Consider the following 18508-nt stretch of genomic DNA (forward strand, 5'->3'; position numbering starts at 1 on the left):
ATTGGAAAAGTCCCTGGTGCTGGCAAAGATTGAGAGCAGAAGATGAGGGTGTCAGAAGATGAGATGGCTGGATGGCATCACTGATGCAAAAGACATGAACTGAGCAAACTTAGGGAAATGTTGAGTGACAGAGAGGCCTGGCGTGCTGCAGTCCAAGGGGTCACAAAGAGTTCGACGTGACTGGACAACTGAACGACAACATCATAGTTTTAGATTTCACATATAAGTTATACCATATCATATCCCTCCATCAGTTGCATAGTTTGGAAATATTTTCTCCCATTCCATAGGTTGTTTTTCCATTTGTTTATAGTTTCCCTTGTTGTACAGATCATGTTTATCTTTATATAGACAGTTACATAAAAATATTTGGAGATATGTGAATATACTCAAGGTGAGTTTACACATACATGTTTCCTGTTCTGCCAGAGGAGAGGGCCCATAAAAAACTACACCACTTTTAAGATGAGTAGTTAGCTTAGAAAACATGAGAAATCATCAGTCCAGGAAGAAAGATTAAGGTAATGAGGATCTTGATGTGGGAAGAAACGCCATAGGACATGAAGACATTTGACTCCTACTTAGCCATGAAGAAATAAAAAGTAGCACTTTTTTCTCCACCCATCTAGACACTCCATCTTCAAACAAAATAATCTAACCAACATCCTTCTATGTAGGAGAAAATTTACAAAGACCTAGAACATGATATAGTATAGAGTGAAATATTCATCCTATTCAGCAAATTTAGCAATTACAGATATCTGGGACAAAGGGAGGCAGGGGAGAAAACCCACATCTTCTTAAGAGTCTGGCACACACAATAGAAAGAATTCCAATTTCTGGAGTAACACTAGTAATTAAAAGTATTAACCTATTTATACCTACAAAATAGTTACACAAAATAAAAACTGAAAAGTTACCAGTATTTGAAATGAAAACGGAGAATGTAATCACTCACTTCCAATAACTCTGAGACAACAGGCAGAACTTCAGGATTACAGATATCTATGGAGTCATCCCGGTATGTCTTCTTTTTATAACAGATATTACCCAAATGTAGTATTGCTGAGAGAAGAGAGAAAATCCTGTGAAAATAAAACCATAAATTACAGCTTTCTTATGTGACTTCTCTTAAGCTTATTTCATTCCAAAATTCTAATCAAGCTAATTAACCATTACAAATACAGAGCACTTTGTCTTCAGAGAAATAAGAAATATGAGGATAATAATAACTACAAAAACTAAAATTTATTGAGTGTTTACCATGTCAGGCACTGTGCAAAGTGCTTTACATAACTCTACTTTAAGAACTGTATCCACATCAGATATACAGATACAGTTGTTTGAAGGGGACTTTTTTCTTTTTGTTTTAATTTTTTTTTATTTATTTTTTACTGTACTGGGTCTTCATTGCTGCACAGACTTTTCTCTAGTAGTGGTACGCAGGCTTCTCATTGTGGTGGCTTCTCTTGTTGCATAACTTGGGCTCTAGAGACCGCAGGCTTCAGTAGTTGCAGCACATGGATTCCGTATTCGTGGCTCCTGGGTTCTAGAGCACAAGCTCAGGAGTTGTGGTGCACAGGCTTAGTCACTACATGGCATGTGGGATCTTCCCAGATAAGGGACTAAACCCACGCTTCTTGCATTGGCAGGCAGATTCTTTACCATTGAGCCACCAGGGAAGCCTTAAAGGGGACTTAATATTGTCTGAATCTTCTGTGGTGTTTCAAAAGTCTATGACATTCTAAGTGCTTTTTATCCTACCTGGAATGTCCTTTCCCTACACTGTCTATTTCAGACCTACTGAATTAGAATCTTTAAAATGCTTTCCCACATCATATTATACTGACCATCATATTATAATGCCTTTTTTAAAAACAATAATGGAGACCACTGGACTATATGATCTAATATTAGGCCCTTATTGTAAAACATCTACACCTCAATTGTCCTTCCCTCCTGTCTCAGAAGAACGCATGCCTCTCTTCCAGCCAACAGATAATCCCTATACTTGCACTCTACATCTCATGAATTCAGTTTACTCTGGGACATTATTATACCTATTTTCTGTCTCTCACCTGAACTTGACAAGAACTTTCTATCAAAGTAACCTCACTTTTCTTTTACTTTAAGCAACCCACCCTGAGATCCCACATTGTTTCCTTCCCTTCACAACAAGTGTTATAATTATAAAGCAACTGCTAAGGAAGGTACCCGGAGAGGTTTGGGGGGCACCATGAACTCCTGTAATAACATGCAAATGTTTATGGATTACATTTTTAGGAAGTAGAGCTCTAACTTTCAACAGATTTTCAAAGAATTTATGACAAAAGAAAACAATTCAAAACAAGTCTTTTACAAAAATAAATTTCCTAATTCTAAGTAATGCTTAAGATGCAAGAGGCACTAGATTAGGAATATCAGAAAATTGTTTCAAAGGATCTCTACTGAGGGTAAAGGAATACAATAAATAAACTCACTGTCTTCGTGTCTTGGGAAGAAATCCTACCATTTCCATGGCTAGTTGTAAGCGTTCAAAGTCATGCCTCAAATCTTCCCCCTCCACAGTGAAGCAATCCTGCTTTTTTAAGAAAAATGGAAAAGAAAAATCAAGATTATCTATTGAAAAGCAACCTAAGCCACTCAGAAATATAGTAGTTTTAGATAAGCATATCTATGCATATTTAGATATCATCAAATTCATTAGACTCTTATCCTACTACAAGCATGCAAACCAAACATATACCTACCTAAATACCAGTACATTACCTTTTCCCTCTTCTTCACAACCACCCAAGCAAGGATCTCAAAAGTAACTTACAATAAAGAGCTAGCAAAACTCATAAAATGTTCTGATACCAAGTTTGATTTTGAGTAGTTCTGAAGAGTCTTGGAGATGCGAAGCATTTAAGACATCAATTCCACATACAAATGTTATTTACTCAACAAATATTTAATAGATGCCTACCTAGATGCAAGGTGCTGAACTAGATCCTGGGACACAAAAATATATTTTAGAAGAAGCAGTAATTTAGTTGAGAAGGGGAGCCTAGACTTAATATAAAGATGTTTATATTACATCAACATTAGATGTCACATAAATAGTTTCTAACAAATAATATAAACAACATGGCAATCAGAAAAATAAAAAAGTATATGTGAAAGTACAAAAACTTTCAAAAGAACCCTCATAATATGAGCCAGTAAAAACAGTTATGGACTACCAGACCAAAAAATATTACTCTTCTAGAGCAATTCTTGCATTTCAGTTCCCCCAAAAGTCAAAAGGTAATACTGTACCATTTGGTAATACTGTAAATCTTTAAAACAATAAAAAAAGTCTTTACCTGCCTTTACCATGTGTTCTCATAGTTCCTTTACACTTATATTTTCAAAAACTTCTTCACATGTATTTACTTTTTTAATGCCTATCTTCCTATGAAATGTTGTATCAAATAGTCAGTGAACACAAGAACTATTATTTGTCTCATTTACTGCAGATTTCCAATATCAAGTCAGTGCCAAGAAGAAAGTAGGAAATTACTGGAGTAAACATACAGTCAATGAATAACTTAACTGAATGAGACATTCCTTTTGAAGAAATAAAGTGCTCATCTATTTTTAAAAAGTATTTATCAAGTATCTTCCATGTACAACCTGCTTTAGGTACTATAAAAATGAATATATATATAAATAATAAAATTTTAAACACTGTCTTAAAATGCTACTAAAAATAATTCTATTCTTTATGGAAAGGTATGCATGGATTTTAAATTCACTTTAAGAAAAGTTCTGACTATAAAATGTTTGGTAAGCAATTTTAAGACATAGTTCTACAGACATGACAACATCCTAACCCACTAAAAAATTTTAATTTAACACATTTTTCTCTTTCCTAAAGCTTTTTAAAAGCTCTTTCTTTTCTTCCCCCTAAAACCACAAACAGCTCACTCATTTTATAATTTAGTAAAAATTTTTCTGTAACAAATAAGTGGAGGGAAAACAACCTATATGCTTCAACTTGTGTAAACTCAATAACACAGTAATGATTATCATAAAAGACAGCTGCTCTTATCTACCTCAAGAATGAATAAAACAGTGTGGATAAAATATTGAGAGCATATATTGAAAAAAGAACTAAAATATAAAGACATTTATACCTGCTGTTATCTATAATCAAATGTTCTTCAGAAATACAAGACCAAAATCATAATGAACTTTTAAATACTTGTATTTAACATGAAATTCCTTGATGACAATGGTATTAGAAAAACTAAGGACAGATTCATCTATCAGACCAGAAATATCATTATCTTAATCTGGGTTCATATGTATGCAAACCTTGAGACCAAGATTCGGTACAAGTAGCGTTGGAATGTAGGGAAGGCAATGTTGCCTAAATAGAGTACAATATTAAAGTAGCTACCAAGGTGGGTAACTGGACTTTAATTCCAAAGTAACCTCTGGGAAACAGTATAAAAAATAGAAACGTGAAGGAGCCATAACACTTATATATCATCTCTCATCAGTTCTGGAGACAAGCTGTTAATTCCTAGGTACTTTTAGAGGACCAGGCAAGAGCACAAGGCCTTCCAGGATTCTAAGAAAAGCTTTCAAGCACCAGATACAAATACTGGCTGTTGGAGGTCATTCAGAAAACAATAAAACAGTAAAGGTCAAAGAATGAGGTAGGGAACTAATCAACAACTGTTCAAACCCTTTCTACTGAAAGAAGACAGTTGATTCCTATTGTCAAACTCAGCTCAGGCTCCAGTGTTACATGATAACATGCCACTGCACACTTCCCACAAATACACCAAAATATTCTTTCAAGCTATCAGCATTTTTTCCCTTTGTATGAGATGATGAGAACCCTTTCTCAAATAAGTACCTACAACAAGCCTGGCATGTAGGAAGTATTCTGAGGGAGAGAAAGTGAAGAGCAAAGTCAAATTACACGTTTCTCATATGTTGTCTATATTTCTTAGAATGCTGTTTATAAAAATTATACTTTTTTGTAGCTACTAGTTGATAATATAGGACATAAATCTGAAAAACTGACTTTGAGAGTTAGTAAAGATGTTGAAGATCATTTAAGAAAAAAGAGTATAAAAAACATAGCCTGATTTGACAAATACTAACAAGTATGAAAGGGGAAATTAACAATAACACAATAATAGTGGGAGACTTTAATACTCCACTCACACATATGGATAGATCAACTAAACAGAAAATTAACAAGGAAACACAAACTTTAAATGATACTATAGACAAATTAGATTTAATTGATATTTACAGGACTTTCCACCCCAAAACAATCAATTTTACCTTTTTCACAAGTGCACATGGAACTTTCTCAAGGATAGATCACATCCTGGGCCATAAATCTAGCCTTGGTAAATTCAAAAAAATTGAAATCATCCCAGCCATCTTCTCTGACCACAATGCAGTAAGACTAGACCTCAATTACAGGAAAAAAACTATTAAAAATTCCAACATATGGAGGCTAAACAACACGCTTCTGAATAACCAACAAATCACAGAAGAAATCAAAAAAGAAATAAAATTATGCATAGAAACGAATGAAAATGAAAACACAACAACCCAAAACCTATGGGACACTGTAAAAGCAATACTAAGGGGAAGGTTCATAGCAATACAGGCGTACCTCAAGAAACAAGAAAAAAATCAAATAAATCAACTAACTCTACACCTAAAGCAACTAGAGAAGGAAGAAATGAAGAACCCCAGGGTCAGTAGAAGGAAAGAAATCTTAAAAATTAGGGCAGAAATAAATGCAAAAGAAACAAAAGAGACCATAGCAAAAATCAACAAAACTAAAAGCTGGTTTTTCGAGAAGATAAACAAAATTGACAAGCCATTAGCCAGACTCATCAAGAAACAAAGGGAGAAGAATCAGATCAACAAAATTAGAAATGAAAATGGAGAGATCACAACAGACTCCACAGAAATACAAAGGATCATAAGAGACTACTACCAACAGCTATATGCCAATAAAATGGACAACTTGGAAGAAATGGACAAATTCTTAGAAAAGTATAACTTTCCAAAACTGAACCAGGAAGAAATAGAAGATCTTAACAGACCCATCACAAGCACGGAAATCGAAACTGTAATCAGAAATCTTCCAGCAAACAAAAGCCCAGGACCAGACAGCTTCACAGCGGAATTCTACCAAAAATTTAGAGAAGAGCTAACACCTATCCTACTCAAACTCTTCCAGAAAATTGCAGAAGATGGTAAACTTCCAAACTCATTCTATGAGGCCACCATCACCCTAATTCCAAAACTAGACAAAGATGTCACAAAAAAGGAAAACTACAGGCCAATATCACTGATGAACATAGATGCAAAAATCCTTAATAAAATTCTAGCAAACAGAATCCAACATCATATTAAAAAAGATCATACATCATGAGCAAGTGGGCTTTATCCCAGGAATGCAAGGTTTTTTTAACATCCGCAAATCAATCAATGTAATACACCACATTAACAAAATGAAAGAAAAAAACCATATGGTTAGCTCAATAGATGCAGAAAAAGCCTTTGACAAAATTCAGCATCCATTTATGATAAAAACCCTCCATAAAGCAGGAATAGAAGGAACATATCTCAACATAATAAAAGCTATATATGACAAACCCACAGCAAACATTATCCTCAATGGTGAAAAATTGAAAGCATTTCCCCTAAAGTCAGGAACAAGGCAAGGATGCCCACTTTCACCACTACTATTCAACATAGTTTTGGAAGTTTTGGCCACAGCAATCAGAGCTGAAAAAGAAATAAAAGGAGTACAGATAGGAAAAGAAGAAGTAAAACTCTCACTGTTTGCAGATGACATGATCTTCTACATAGAAAACCCTAAAGACTCTACTAGAAAATTACTAGAGTTAATCAATGAATATAGTAAATTTGCAGGATATAAAATTAACACACAGAAATCCCTTGCATTCCTATACTCCAATAATGAGAAAACAGAAAGAGAAATTAAGGAAACAATACCCTTCACCATTGCAACAAAAAGAATAAAATACTTAGGAATATATCTACCTAAAGAAACAAAAGACTTATATATAGAAAACTATAAAACACTGATGAAAGAAATCAAAGAGGACACAAACAGATGGAGAAATATACCGTGTTCATGGATTGGAAGAATTAATATAGTGAAAATGAGTATACTACCCAAAGCAATCTATAGATTCAATGCAATCCCTATCAAGCTACCAATGGTATTTTTCACAGAACTAGAACAAATCATCTCACAATTTGTATGGAAATATAAGAAACCTCGAATAGCCAAAGCAATCTTGAGGAAGAAGAATGGAACTGGAGGAATCAACCTGCCTGACTTCAGGCTCTACTACAAAGCCACAGTCATCAAGACAGTATGGTACTGGCACAAAGATAGAAATATAGATCAATGGAACAAAATAGAAAGCCCAGAGATAAACCCACGCACCTATGGACACCTTATCTTCGACAAAGGAGGCAAGAATATCCAATGGAGAAAAGACAATCTCTTTAACAAGTGGTGCTGGGAAAACTGGTCAACCACTTGTAAAAGAATGAAACTAGAACACTTTCTAACACCATACACAAAAATAAACTCAAAATGGATTAAAGATCTAAACGTAAGACCAGAAACTATAAAACTCCTAGAGGAAAACATAGGCAAAACACTCTCCGACATAAATCACAGCAGGATCCTCCATGACCCACCTCCCAGAATATTGGAAATAAAAGCAAAAATAAACAAATGGGACCTAATTAAAATTAAAAGCTTTTGCACAACAAAGGAAACTATAAGCAAGGTGAAAAGACAGCCTTCAGAATGGGAGAAAATAATAGCAAACGAAGCTACAGACAAACAATTAATCTCAAAAATATACAAGCAACTTCTGCAGCTGAATTCCAGGAAAATAAACGACCCAATCAAAAAATGGGCCAAAGAACTAAACAGACATTTCTCCAAAGAAGACATACAGATGGCTAACAAACACATGAAAAGATGCTCAACATCACTCATTATTAGAGAAATGCAAATCAAAACCACAATGAGGTATCATTTCACACCAGTCAGAATGGCTGCTATCCAAAAGTCTACAAGCAATAAATGCTGGAGAGGGTGTGGAGAAAAGGGAACCCTCTTACACTGATGGTGGGAATGCAAACTAGTACAGCCACTATGGAGAACAGTGTGGAGATTCCTTAAAAAACTGGGAATAGAACTGCCATATGACCCAGCAATCCCCCTGCTGGGCATATATACCGAGGAAACCAGAATTGAAAGAGACGCGTGTACCCCAATGTTCATCGCAGCACTGTTTACAATAGCCAGGACATGGAAGCAACCTAGATGTCCATCAGCAGACGAATGGATAAGGAAGCTGTGGTACATATACACAATGGAATATTACTCAGCCATTAAAAAAATACATTTGAATCGGTTCTACTGAGATGGATGAAACTGGAGCCCATTATACAGAGTGAAGTAAGCCAGAAAGAAAAACAACAATACAGTATACTAATGCATATATATGGAATTTGAAAGATGGTAACGATAACCCTATATGCGAGACAGAATAAGAGACACAGATGCATAGAACAGTCTTATGGACTCTGAGGGAGAAGGTGAGGGTGGGACGTTCTGGGAGAATAGCATTGAAACATGTATATTATCATATGTGAAACAGAACACCATTCCATGTTCGATGCATGAGACAAGGGCTCAGGGCCGGGGCAATGGGATGACCCAGAGGGATGGGATGGGGAGGGAGGTGGGTGGGGGGTCCAGGAAGGGGAACACATGTAAACCCATGGCTGATTCATGTCAATGTATGGCAAAAACTACTACAATATTGTAAAGTAATTAGTCCCCAACTAAAATAAATAAATTTATAAAAAATAAAATAAAATAACCAAAAAAATAAAATAAAAATAAAAGTAAAAAAAAAAAAAAAAAAAAACATAGCCTGATTTGAATCCCAATTACATTATTAAATTGCTTCATCACCATGGGGGAAATCACTTAAATTCTGAGCCACTGTTGCTTCTTGTGTGAAAGGTAATCATACTAACTACAACCAGCGGTTTTATAATGATCAAATATAATATGGATGGTAATGGTTTTTAAATGGAAAAGCATTTGCAAAGGAAGTGGTGAACCATGCAGAGACCTTCGTACTGGACTGGCATAAAGCCAAAAAGGTAGAATTTGAAGGAGTGACCCCCAAATGTATAAACTGTTGGACAGTAAATAGCAGTAAAAGTGTTATGCTTTAGAAATACTTAAAATATGGAGGATGTAAATATTATGGATTCAAAGGTTCCTGTCCAGTTGCATAGGATTCCTGCAGCAGGTCTACTTCATGGGAAAATGGGAGGTGAGGTACAATACAAATGGTTGGGTTCCTATAAAGGCAGTAATGACCAGGATGAAAGCTTGGCCTCACTGAGAATATGATGTTTTAATCCCTTTGCAGCATGCTATTCAGTATCCCGAGCCCCATTCTGGCAATTCTCACTAAACTCGCCTGATGTTGGACCCGACCATTCAAAGTTTAATTCAGAAAAATTTTAAATTAGGTGAAACTGTTTACATTGAAGTTATTCAGAACCAGCTTTAAGGTAAAATTATTAGAATAGATTATTATCATTTAAAGAAGGGAAATTAGCATTCACCATATATTTTCTACATACCAATCAATATGAGAGTCACTTGCTGTATATAATCTTAAATTCTCAAAACAAGAAGTTAATTACGCATATGTACATTTTATTATACCTATATTTATAGGAAAGAAAATAGACTCAGCGGTTAAATAAGTCACCTAAACAACAGAGGAGGTTACACCAAAATCTGTTCTAAGTCCTCTGCTTTCTTTCATGAAACACTAGTTGCTTGAGCTTGTTTTATTAATAGGTGATTTAATTCCTTAAAAGGAATTAAATCACCATGCAATGGGCAACAACAGGTCCCTTGTTAAAAGCAATTTTCTCACTTAAGGTCCCCTTGGGATCATTTATACAATTTCATACAATGTATATTAAGTAATATAGCAAACTGCAGAATCCTCCTTAATCCTCTCTTCCCATAAAGCTAGTCATATAAGTTCTAAAAACTCAGAGTGAAACAAGTTTAGTTTGCCCCCAAATATGATACGAGGAGGTGTTAAGAGGAAAGAATTAAGCAAAAGATCCTCAGATAGACTACTTGCTTCCATTAAAATTACCCTGCAAGAAAAAGCAGCAAAAATTAAAGTTCCAATGATAATAGATTTGAAAACATAATAAATAAGAGAATAGTGATGAAAGTAATATTAAGGGAGTAGGAAAGTATGGCTACAAATTTCTTCTAAAAGGAAAAGAAGGATATGATGCTTTCAATGGTGGCAGCAATAGTGGAAACATTTACCATGTGCTTATTAAGCATTAAGCAATTCATCAAGCTCTGTAGATGCACTAATTTAATACTCACAAAAGTTAAAGACCATTATTTTCCCCTTAAAGAGGGGATGAAAACAAAAAGATCAGTCACCTGCTTGGCTTCTCAAAACTAACAAGTAGATGAGCCAGTTTTCAAATCAGGTCTATCTACTTCAGAACCTAAAAATTCTTAAGCATTACTTAGACTATCTAAATAGCAGACCAGCTGACAATCTCACTGTAAGCTCTGTACAGGCAATCAAGTTTTATATTCACTATATGAGTTTCCCAGGCTCCTACCTACTTCCCAATGAGGAGCGCACAGTCAACTGGCATACTAAACAAAAGATGGAAGCATCTCAAGAGTGAAAAAACAGCATAAAATTTTTCTACTAAAAATTATCAGTATCTATAAATTTACTGTCTAAAATTTATTTTCTAAAACATCAAATCTGGAATTGCAAATTACTTGATTGTGAAACAGTACTACAATTAAACTGAAGGAAAAATTACTAAACCTACTCAAAATCTGATAGTCTTGCAATTAGCAGAGTTTGTAATCACATGCAGTGAGAATTAAAGTGATAGTTATTTAAAGCAGGATTAAGACATATTACATTTCCGGGAGGAGTAGTTAATATATTAGTTCATTAGTTAATGAATATATAGATGCGTGTGTGTTTTCAGCCTTTCACATCTGACCTAGTTGCAAACTGAAGTAAAGGAAAAAGATTTTTTATGTTCTATTCACAATTACAAAGTTGTTTTTATAAATAACAACAAATAATGCTAAATTTACCTACTCATTTTATATTACATCATATATGCCTTTAAATCATCCTTAATTTGAAACATAAAATAATCTTATTTAAAGGAATTTCAATTCTTAATTTTTTAGAAAATTACATATAGGCTATAGCCTCTCTTGCTATTAAAAAAAATGCATGCATTCATTATGTGAAAAGACTGTTAACAGACACTTAAAACAGGAAGGATGCAACTTTTTAAAATAAACAATAAATACTACCCATGATAGGAGGGTAACTAAACTACCACATAAGAATTGAAATAAATAAATGTATGTCAAGGGAAAAAAACCCTATAGGTTATAAGGATCCACAACAAGGCTGAAATTAGGAATGCAATCAATGTATTATTTTTCAAAATAAATACTGAATATAGTCTAAATATAGCCCCCCAAAATCCAAAAAAGGTAAATTATTTTTAATCAATAAACCATACATACACAAAAAAGTCAATTCCAATAAAATAGACACTGATTTATCTTCTTTCCTAGATTCTTTGTTTGTATTTCAGCTGACTTTCTTCCTAACTAAGTCACAAAAATGGTCCTTTAGCAGGAACACAGGATACTTAGGCACTTGTACTGACCGGCTCAGAGTCAAAGCAATAATCATCCCAGCTCTGTCTGAGGGGTTTCTTTGTTATCTGAAAGTAAGGCAGATTAGTTAGGTAGAAGTAATGATTATTACACTCTTCTAATGATCTCTTAGATGTAATGTTCAGGTAGTACCGCTGTTATACAAAGAAAAGTTATTTTGTATAGCAGCACAAAACAACTAGATAAACATTCAGATTCTGAGAGTCATATATTATTATAACCAATCCATATTTGCTATTGTTCAGTTACTATGAAATTTATAATAACTGTTGAGTCCCATAGTCTCTAAATACTGACCCTAAGACAAGAATATGCATAGTATGGCCAGTAATTACAAAAAGATCTGGAAGAGGAGTAGTAAACTCCAGATTTCTCTAGTATTAACTTTAGGGGTTTTCCCACGTGGCGACAGAGCTAAAGAATTTGCCTACCAATGCAGGAGATGCAAGATTCCTGATTTGGAAAGATCCCCTGAAGAAGGAAATGGCAACCCACTCCAGTCTGGTTGCCTGGGAAATCCCATGGACAGAGGAGCCTGGTGGGCTACAGTCTGTGGGGTAGCAAAGACTTGGACATGCTACACACATGCACATCAGCTCATTTTATCAGCAGTTGCTACTTTTTCAAAAGGAAAATATTTTATCACCCAAATATAAGGCAAATAATTTAAACAGGGAAGGGGAAAAACTTGAAAGCTAAATCAATGATTTAATATACTTAATTCAATACAGTAAAAATGCCTCACATTATACCAAGAAGTTATATTTTAAATAATTTTTAAATTCTCAATATAGTAACAGAATTATGTTAGCTTATATAAATATGTAGTTTCTAAATTATGAAATATCACTTATATAGCCTTCTCTACATCTTACGAAGTGTGAGATGTTACTTTCAAAGCCCTAAATACATGCTACAATCTTTGAGCCACCATCCAAGTGTCAATTTAATATCCCTCAGAAGAACTTTTAAAACTACCATAAAGGAATTTCTTTCCATAGACATTACATCTTGCCTCAAATAATTAAAAATGAGGGGAGACAATCTGTTACCTAAATGATGTACTGTCAGATCAATTTCATTATTATTGATTCTAGAATTTTTGTTAATATGAAAAATAAAATTGAAGAAACCAATGCAATGAAAAGTTGTGAGAATTACTCCTTATTATAGAAGTTTAGGGGAGAATTTTTTAAGTTTCAAGGTAAAACACAAATTCTCTAAGTCATTTCCTTTAATGAATTTTCACACTGAGTATTTAATAATCAGTAAATTATAAAAATAATCATACTCTAAGTCAGTATCATAATATCATGCAAAGAGGTATATATATTAGACTTCAAAACATGCAAATACAAGTTTCAGTAATCCTTTGTGAGGGCAAGCATTAATTATTAGTAACATTTAACATGCTCTGGTCTGTAAAAGGTAAATCACTTTACTTATTGAAAAGTGTAAACCATTTTTCTAAATTAGAGGTATCTATAAACAGTTTATTATTCTCTTAAAGAGTCTCACAAAAAACAAAAGGCACATAACTATCTTTTATGATTCATATAAGAATAAAAATAATTTTTAAATTTGAGAAGTACATCACATAAATTTTTAGATAGTATACATGAAAATGCTAGTTAATATCCACTACCAACCAGGTTTCAGAAACAAAGTACTAGGAAAAAAAAACTTTTCTCAAGAGCTAAAATTTAATAATGCCTTACATTTCAAAATGATATTCATGAACTCTCACCTGATTGAGATAATAATATTCTTCTGGCTGTTTAAGATGGAATGCTAATCTCTCTTCTTCACTTGCTCCTGCCAGAAGGTAATAGAATACATGATAGTTCCTGTTGGAAACAAAGAAGTATGGTTTTATAATGAACATGGTCTATGGTTATCATTTAACAAGAAAAAGAAATTAATTTGTAAACTGTTTCAGCTTTGCTTCATTTTTTTAATACAAAGGTGATAAATTTGAATAATAATCTGGCAGGTTACAGTCCATGGAGTCGCAGAAGAGGCAGACACAATTTAGTGACTAAAAAACAACAAGTTAACCAAGCAGGTATTTAAATGGCTAAACTCAAAAAAAAATTACAGACTTCAAATTAGCTCAGAAAATTCACAAAACAAATAGCAGGAACAAGATTAACAATCACAAATCCTGGGATGGGGAGGAACTCGTATCTAGAGCTGCCAAATGATTATTTTAAAAGTCCCATTATTATTTTAAATGTCCAATTTTCAACAAAAATTTGAGTCATACAAGAAAACCAGAAACTGTAACACATACAAAGAAGAAAAAACAATCAATAATAACTGTTTGTGGGGCAGTCTGGACATTAACTTACTAGACAGGACTTTTACTTAGCTGTTTTAAATGTATTCAAAAAACTAAAGAAAACCATGTTTAAAGAACTAAAGCATGAGAATGATGTCTCGTCAAATAGAAGCTATCAATGAATATACAGAAATTATAAAAAATAATCAGAAAGTAATTCTAGGGTTGAAAAATATAATAAAATGAAAACCTGTCTAGAGGAGCTCAACAGAAGATTTGTAGGCAGAAGAAAGAATCAGTGAACTTGAAAAAAGGTCAGGTAAAGCTAGCTAGTCTGCGGAAGAGAAAGAAAAATTATCAGTCTCAGGGATTTGTGGGACACCATTAAACAGACACCAACAAATGCACAATATGGTACACCAATATATGCACAATGGGAGTGCCAAAAGCAGAAGAAAAGAAGAGAAAGAATATTTGAAAAAAATAATGATCAAAGTCCCACCAAATTTGATGTCAAACATTAATCTCTACATCTAAGAAACTTAATGAACTCCAGTAGAGAAATACTCAGAGATCCACATCTGGACAAATTAAAACTATTAAAAGACAAAGACAAAATTTTTCAAAGCACCATGAGAGAAATGCCTCATCAAGGGATCCTAATGTAACATTACCACCTGATTTCTCATCAGGAGCCATGGAAAGGAAAACAGATTCAAAGCACTTAAAAAAAAAAAATCAAGAATTATATATCCAGCAAAACAATCCTCAAAAAAAAAAAAAATAGAAGAAATTAGGATATTCCCAGATAAATCAAAACTAAATACTTCACAGCTAACAGATGGACCCCATAAAAAATGCTAAAAGGAGCTTTTATGGCTGAAATTAAAGAAGACAAGATTCAATTAAGCATGAAAAAATAAAAAGCACCAGTAATAGTAACTACATAGGTAAATATTATAAAAGATAGTATAAATGTCTGTGTTGTTCGTAAGGCTTTTTCCCCTCCAACTAGACATTGGCAAAAAGCAACAACTATAAATCTATACTGATGAGTATACTATTATAAACATTTGTACAACACTAACAACACAAAGTCTAGATTAAGTAACATACGATAATGCTTAATGAATCTTTATTACATAAAAGGACTACACTAAGCATTTCATAAACATTATTTCATTTAATATTCTAAATGACTAAATGATAGCTTTCCATCTACAAAATAGGAAAAAGCATCTCAGAAGCAGAGAAGTTAGGTGAGATGCCAAAGGCATATCCAATACTTGAATGTAGGCTTGTTTAACTTCAAAATCTGGCTCTTCATTTTGTCTCACTGTAACATGAAGCAAGTCATTTACCTCTCTGATATTTGGCTTCCTCATCTAAAGGAAGTTACATATATATCATCTCTGAAATTCCATATACCTCAAAGATTATAATAAAGTTAAGAGCTTTATTAAAAACTTTTCTCAAATTAGAGAAAGAACACTAAGACATGGCAAAAGATCCAAAGACAAAACAAAAGATATCACCTAAGACACCACTATTTTCCTGTTCTGATAGTCTTCCTAGAATTTAGAGAAGACAGCAGTTCTATATAGTCGTTAAAAATATCTCACAGCATCTTCAAAAGTACAGTATTCTTCCCATGACAGAAATAGCAATTATATGTAAAGTTATGCATGGTATAAACTGAATTAAAAGTCATAACACACAAAGATCTGAAAAGTCAATCTGCATGATACAAGTGTTACACTCAATTTAATTACAATCTCAATTACACAAATTAAAATATGTACCGTTCATTATGCTCTTGATAAACGAGTCTAGACTTCTCCAGTAGATACTTTTCAACATAGGCACTAGAATAAAAATAGAATTGGTTGACATAAATAATAAAAGCCTAATATAAGGTAAACAAGTGTTTTATCAGAAAAGATGCAAAAGTCTAAAGAATACTATTCAGAGTACATTTTCCACTATAATTGGTGGTACAGTGGTGAGCATAGCTGCCTTCCAGAGTACATTTACCATTATAATTGTGTTATGGACGTAGTTAGTGTTATCCATGTTAAATTAATAAACTCCTATTTTTTTTTAACTTTCCATAAAGCAAAATAAAGTCAGAAGTTCAAAACATGGCACTCAAGACCCTACAATGACACACACTTTACTTTCTTTCCAGGCTCAATACCACAGTACATTCTTTCAAATATTACACTTTGGCTAGGCTACTAAGTAAGGCTCAAAGATATACTTTCTTTATACACCCATGCTGTTGCCACATCCTGGAATAAATGTGTTTATAGCTTGCTAATTTCCTCAATAAGCACTCATTAATTGGGCACTGTGTAAGCACTGTTCAGATACAGAAAAAGTGATACACTACCTGTTTTCAAGTGATATACTACCTGCTTTCAAGGGGCTTACAAACTAGCAGCTATCACATTGAGCTGACAGGATTTATTATAGAGCAATGACCAGAATACTATAAATGTAAAAAGAGAGACACATATGATTCAATTCAAGAAGGAAAAAGGATGTAAGGAAGAACTCCCATAGAGAGTGAGTACACAGTACTTATTAATATGGATATAAAAATCATAAATAAAAACTAGCACACAACACAACAACCAGTTTACATATGTATGTATAAAAATATGTCTGTATGTGTACATCTGTGGGTGTTTGTGTCTTTGCATTGATCAAATGAGAATCTTTTCTCAGGAATGCAAAATGATCCAATATTGGGAAAATAATGATAATATTAATAAATTCAAGAGTGAAGATCAGAATGATTTTCACAGATGCCAAAAAGGCCTTTAATAAAATTCAACAGCCATTACTGACAAAAATACTCAAAGAAAATTAAAATCAATGCTTAATTCATTAACATGATAAAATGTCCTAAAGCCAATATTCTACTTAGTGAAGAAAAGTAAAGGCATTCACACAAGTATCTAGAACAATATTATCATAGTTTAGGAGGTAGGTAATCAAACAAGATAGAAAATAATCAGAGATACAGTAACAGAAAAAAAAGTTAAACTATCTATTTTAGCAGATAATATAATAAACCTAGAAATCGTAAGAGAAACAATCAACAGTAAAACTAATACAAACAATAATTCAGCAAGATAGTAAGATATAAAATTAATATAAAAATCAATAGAAGTAATTGGGGCTTCCTTGGTGGCTCAGATGGTAAAGAATGTGCCTGCAGTGCAGGAGATCTGGGTTCAATTCCTGGGTCAGGAAGATTCCCTGGAGAAGGGAATGGCTACCCACTCCAGTATTCTTGCCTGGAAAATTCAATGGACAGAGGAGCCTGGGAGGTTACAGTTGATGGGGTCGCAAAGAGTCAGACACAACTGAGCAACTAACACATACAAGTAATGTGCAATTTTAGAAGATATAATATAAGAGAAAAATCACACTTTTAATAACAATAAAACATTAAAAATAACATAATATTTAGGAATAAACTCAATAAGAAATATAAAAAAACTAAAAAAACATGTCTAAAAACCATAAAGATGTTAATTACTCCAAAATTTATTAATCCAATAAAACTAACTGAGATGGATGAAACTGGAGCCCATTATACAGAGTGAAGTAAGCCAGAAAGAAAAACAACAATACAGTATACTAATGCATATATATGGAATTTGAAAGATGGTAACGATAACCCTATATGCGAGACAGAATAAGAAACACAGATGCATAGAACAATTTTATGGACTCTGAGGGAGAAGGTGAGGGTGGGACGTTCTGGGAGAATAGCATTGAAACATGTATATTATCATATGTGAAACAGAACACCATTCCATGTTCGATGCATGAGACCAGGGCTCAGGGCCGGGGCAATGGGATGACCCAGAGGGATGGGATGGGGAGGGAGGTGGGTGGGGGTCCAGGAAGGGGAACACATGTAAACCCATGGCTGATTCATGTCAATGTATGGCAAAAACTATTACAATATTGTAAAGTAATTAGCCCCCAACTAAAATAAATAAATTTATTAAAAAAAAAAAAAAAACTAAGCCATGAAAGACATGGAAGATTCTTCAATAAATATTGTTAAGGAAGAAAGAATGCAATCTGTAAAGACTATATTCTATATAATTTCCAATTATGTGACATTCTAGAAAAGGCAACCTATTAAGACAGTGAAAAGATCGGTGGCTGCCAAAGGTTAGTGAGTGGGAAGGGATGAACACGTGGGGCACAGAGGATTTTTAGGGCAGTGAAACTATACCTTTATACATTTATCAAAGCCCATTCAATGAACAACACAAATGGAACACACTAATGCAAGATATTATAAACAGAGGAAACTAGGGGATAGCATGAAGAGGTGTAAGGGAATG

At 33.6% G+C, this 18508-nt stretch overlaps 1 protein-coding gene across 5 annotated transcripts in view; it reads right to left on the reverse strand.

Moving 5' to 3' along the window:
• The window catches only part of MYO9A (myosin IXA), a 223508-nt gene that overhangs the window by 145157 nt on the left and 59843 nt on the right, over positions 1–18508 (reverse strand). For 4 of the 5 annotated variants that reach the window (XM_081506177.1, XM_081506176.1, XM_081506175.1 and 1 more), the window contains exons 4-8: positions 15938–16000; positions 13602–13701; positions 11845–11901; positions 2481–2581; positions 959–1085 (exon numbers count right to left, since the gene is read on the reverse strand). In XM_081506177.1, coding sequence (XP_081362303.1) covers positions 959–1085; positions 2481–2581; positions 11845–11901; positions 13602–13701; positions 15938–16000 — 448 coding nt within the window. The remainder of the gene's footprint in view (positions 1–958; positions 1086–2480; positions 2582–11844; positions 11902–13601; positions 13702–15937; positions 16001–18508) is intronic. The other variant, XM_081506178.1, reaches the window with a different exon arrangement.

Source organism: Giraffa tippelskirchi, chromosome 7, assembly GCF_054371585.1.
Source record: "Giraffa tippelskirchi isolate mGirTip1 chromosome 7, T2T-mGirTip1v1.2.pri, whole genome shotgun sequence".
NCBI classification, from domain to species: domain Eukaryota; kingdom Metazoa; phylum Chordata; class Mammalia; order Artiodactyla; family Giraffidae; genus Giraffa; species Giraffa tippelskirchi.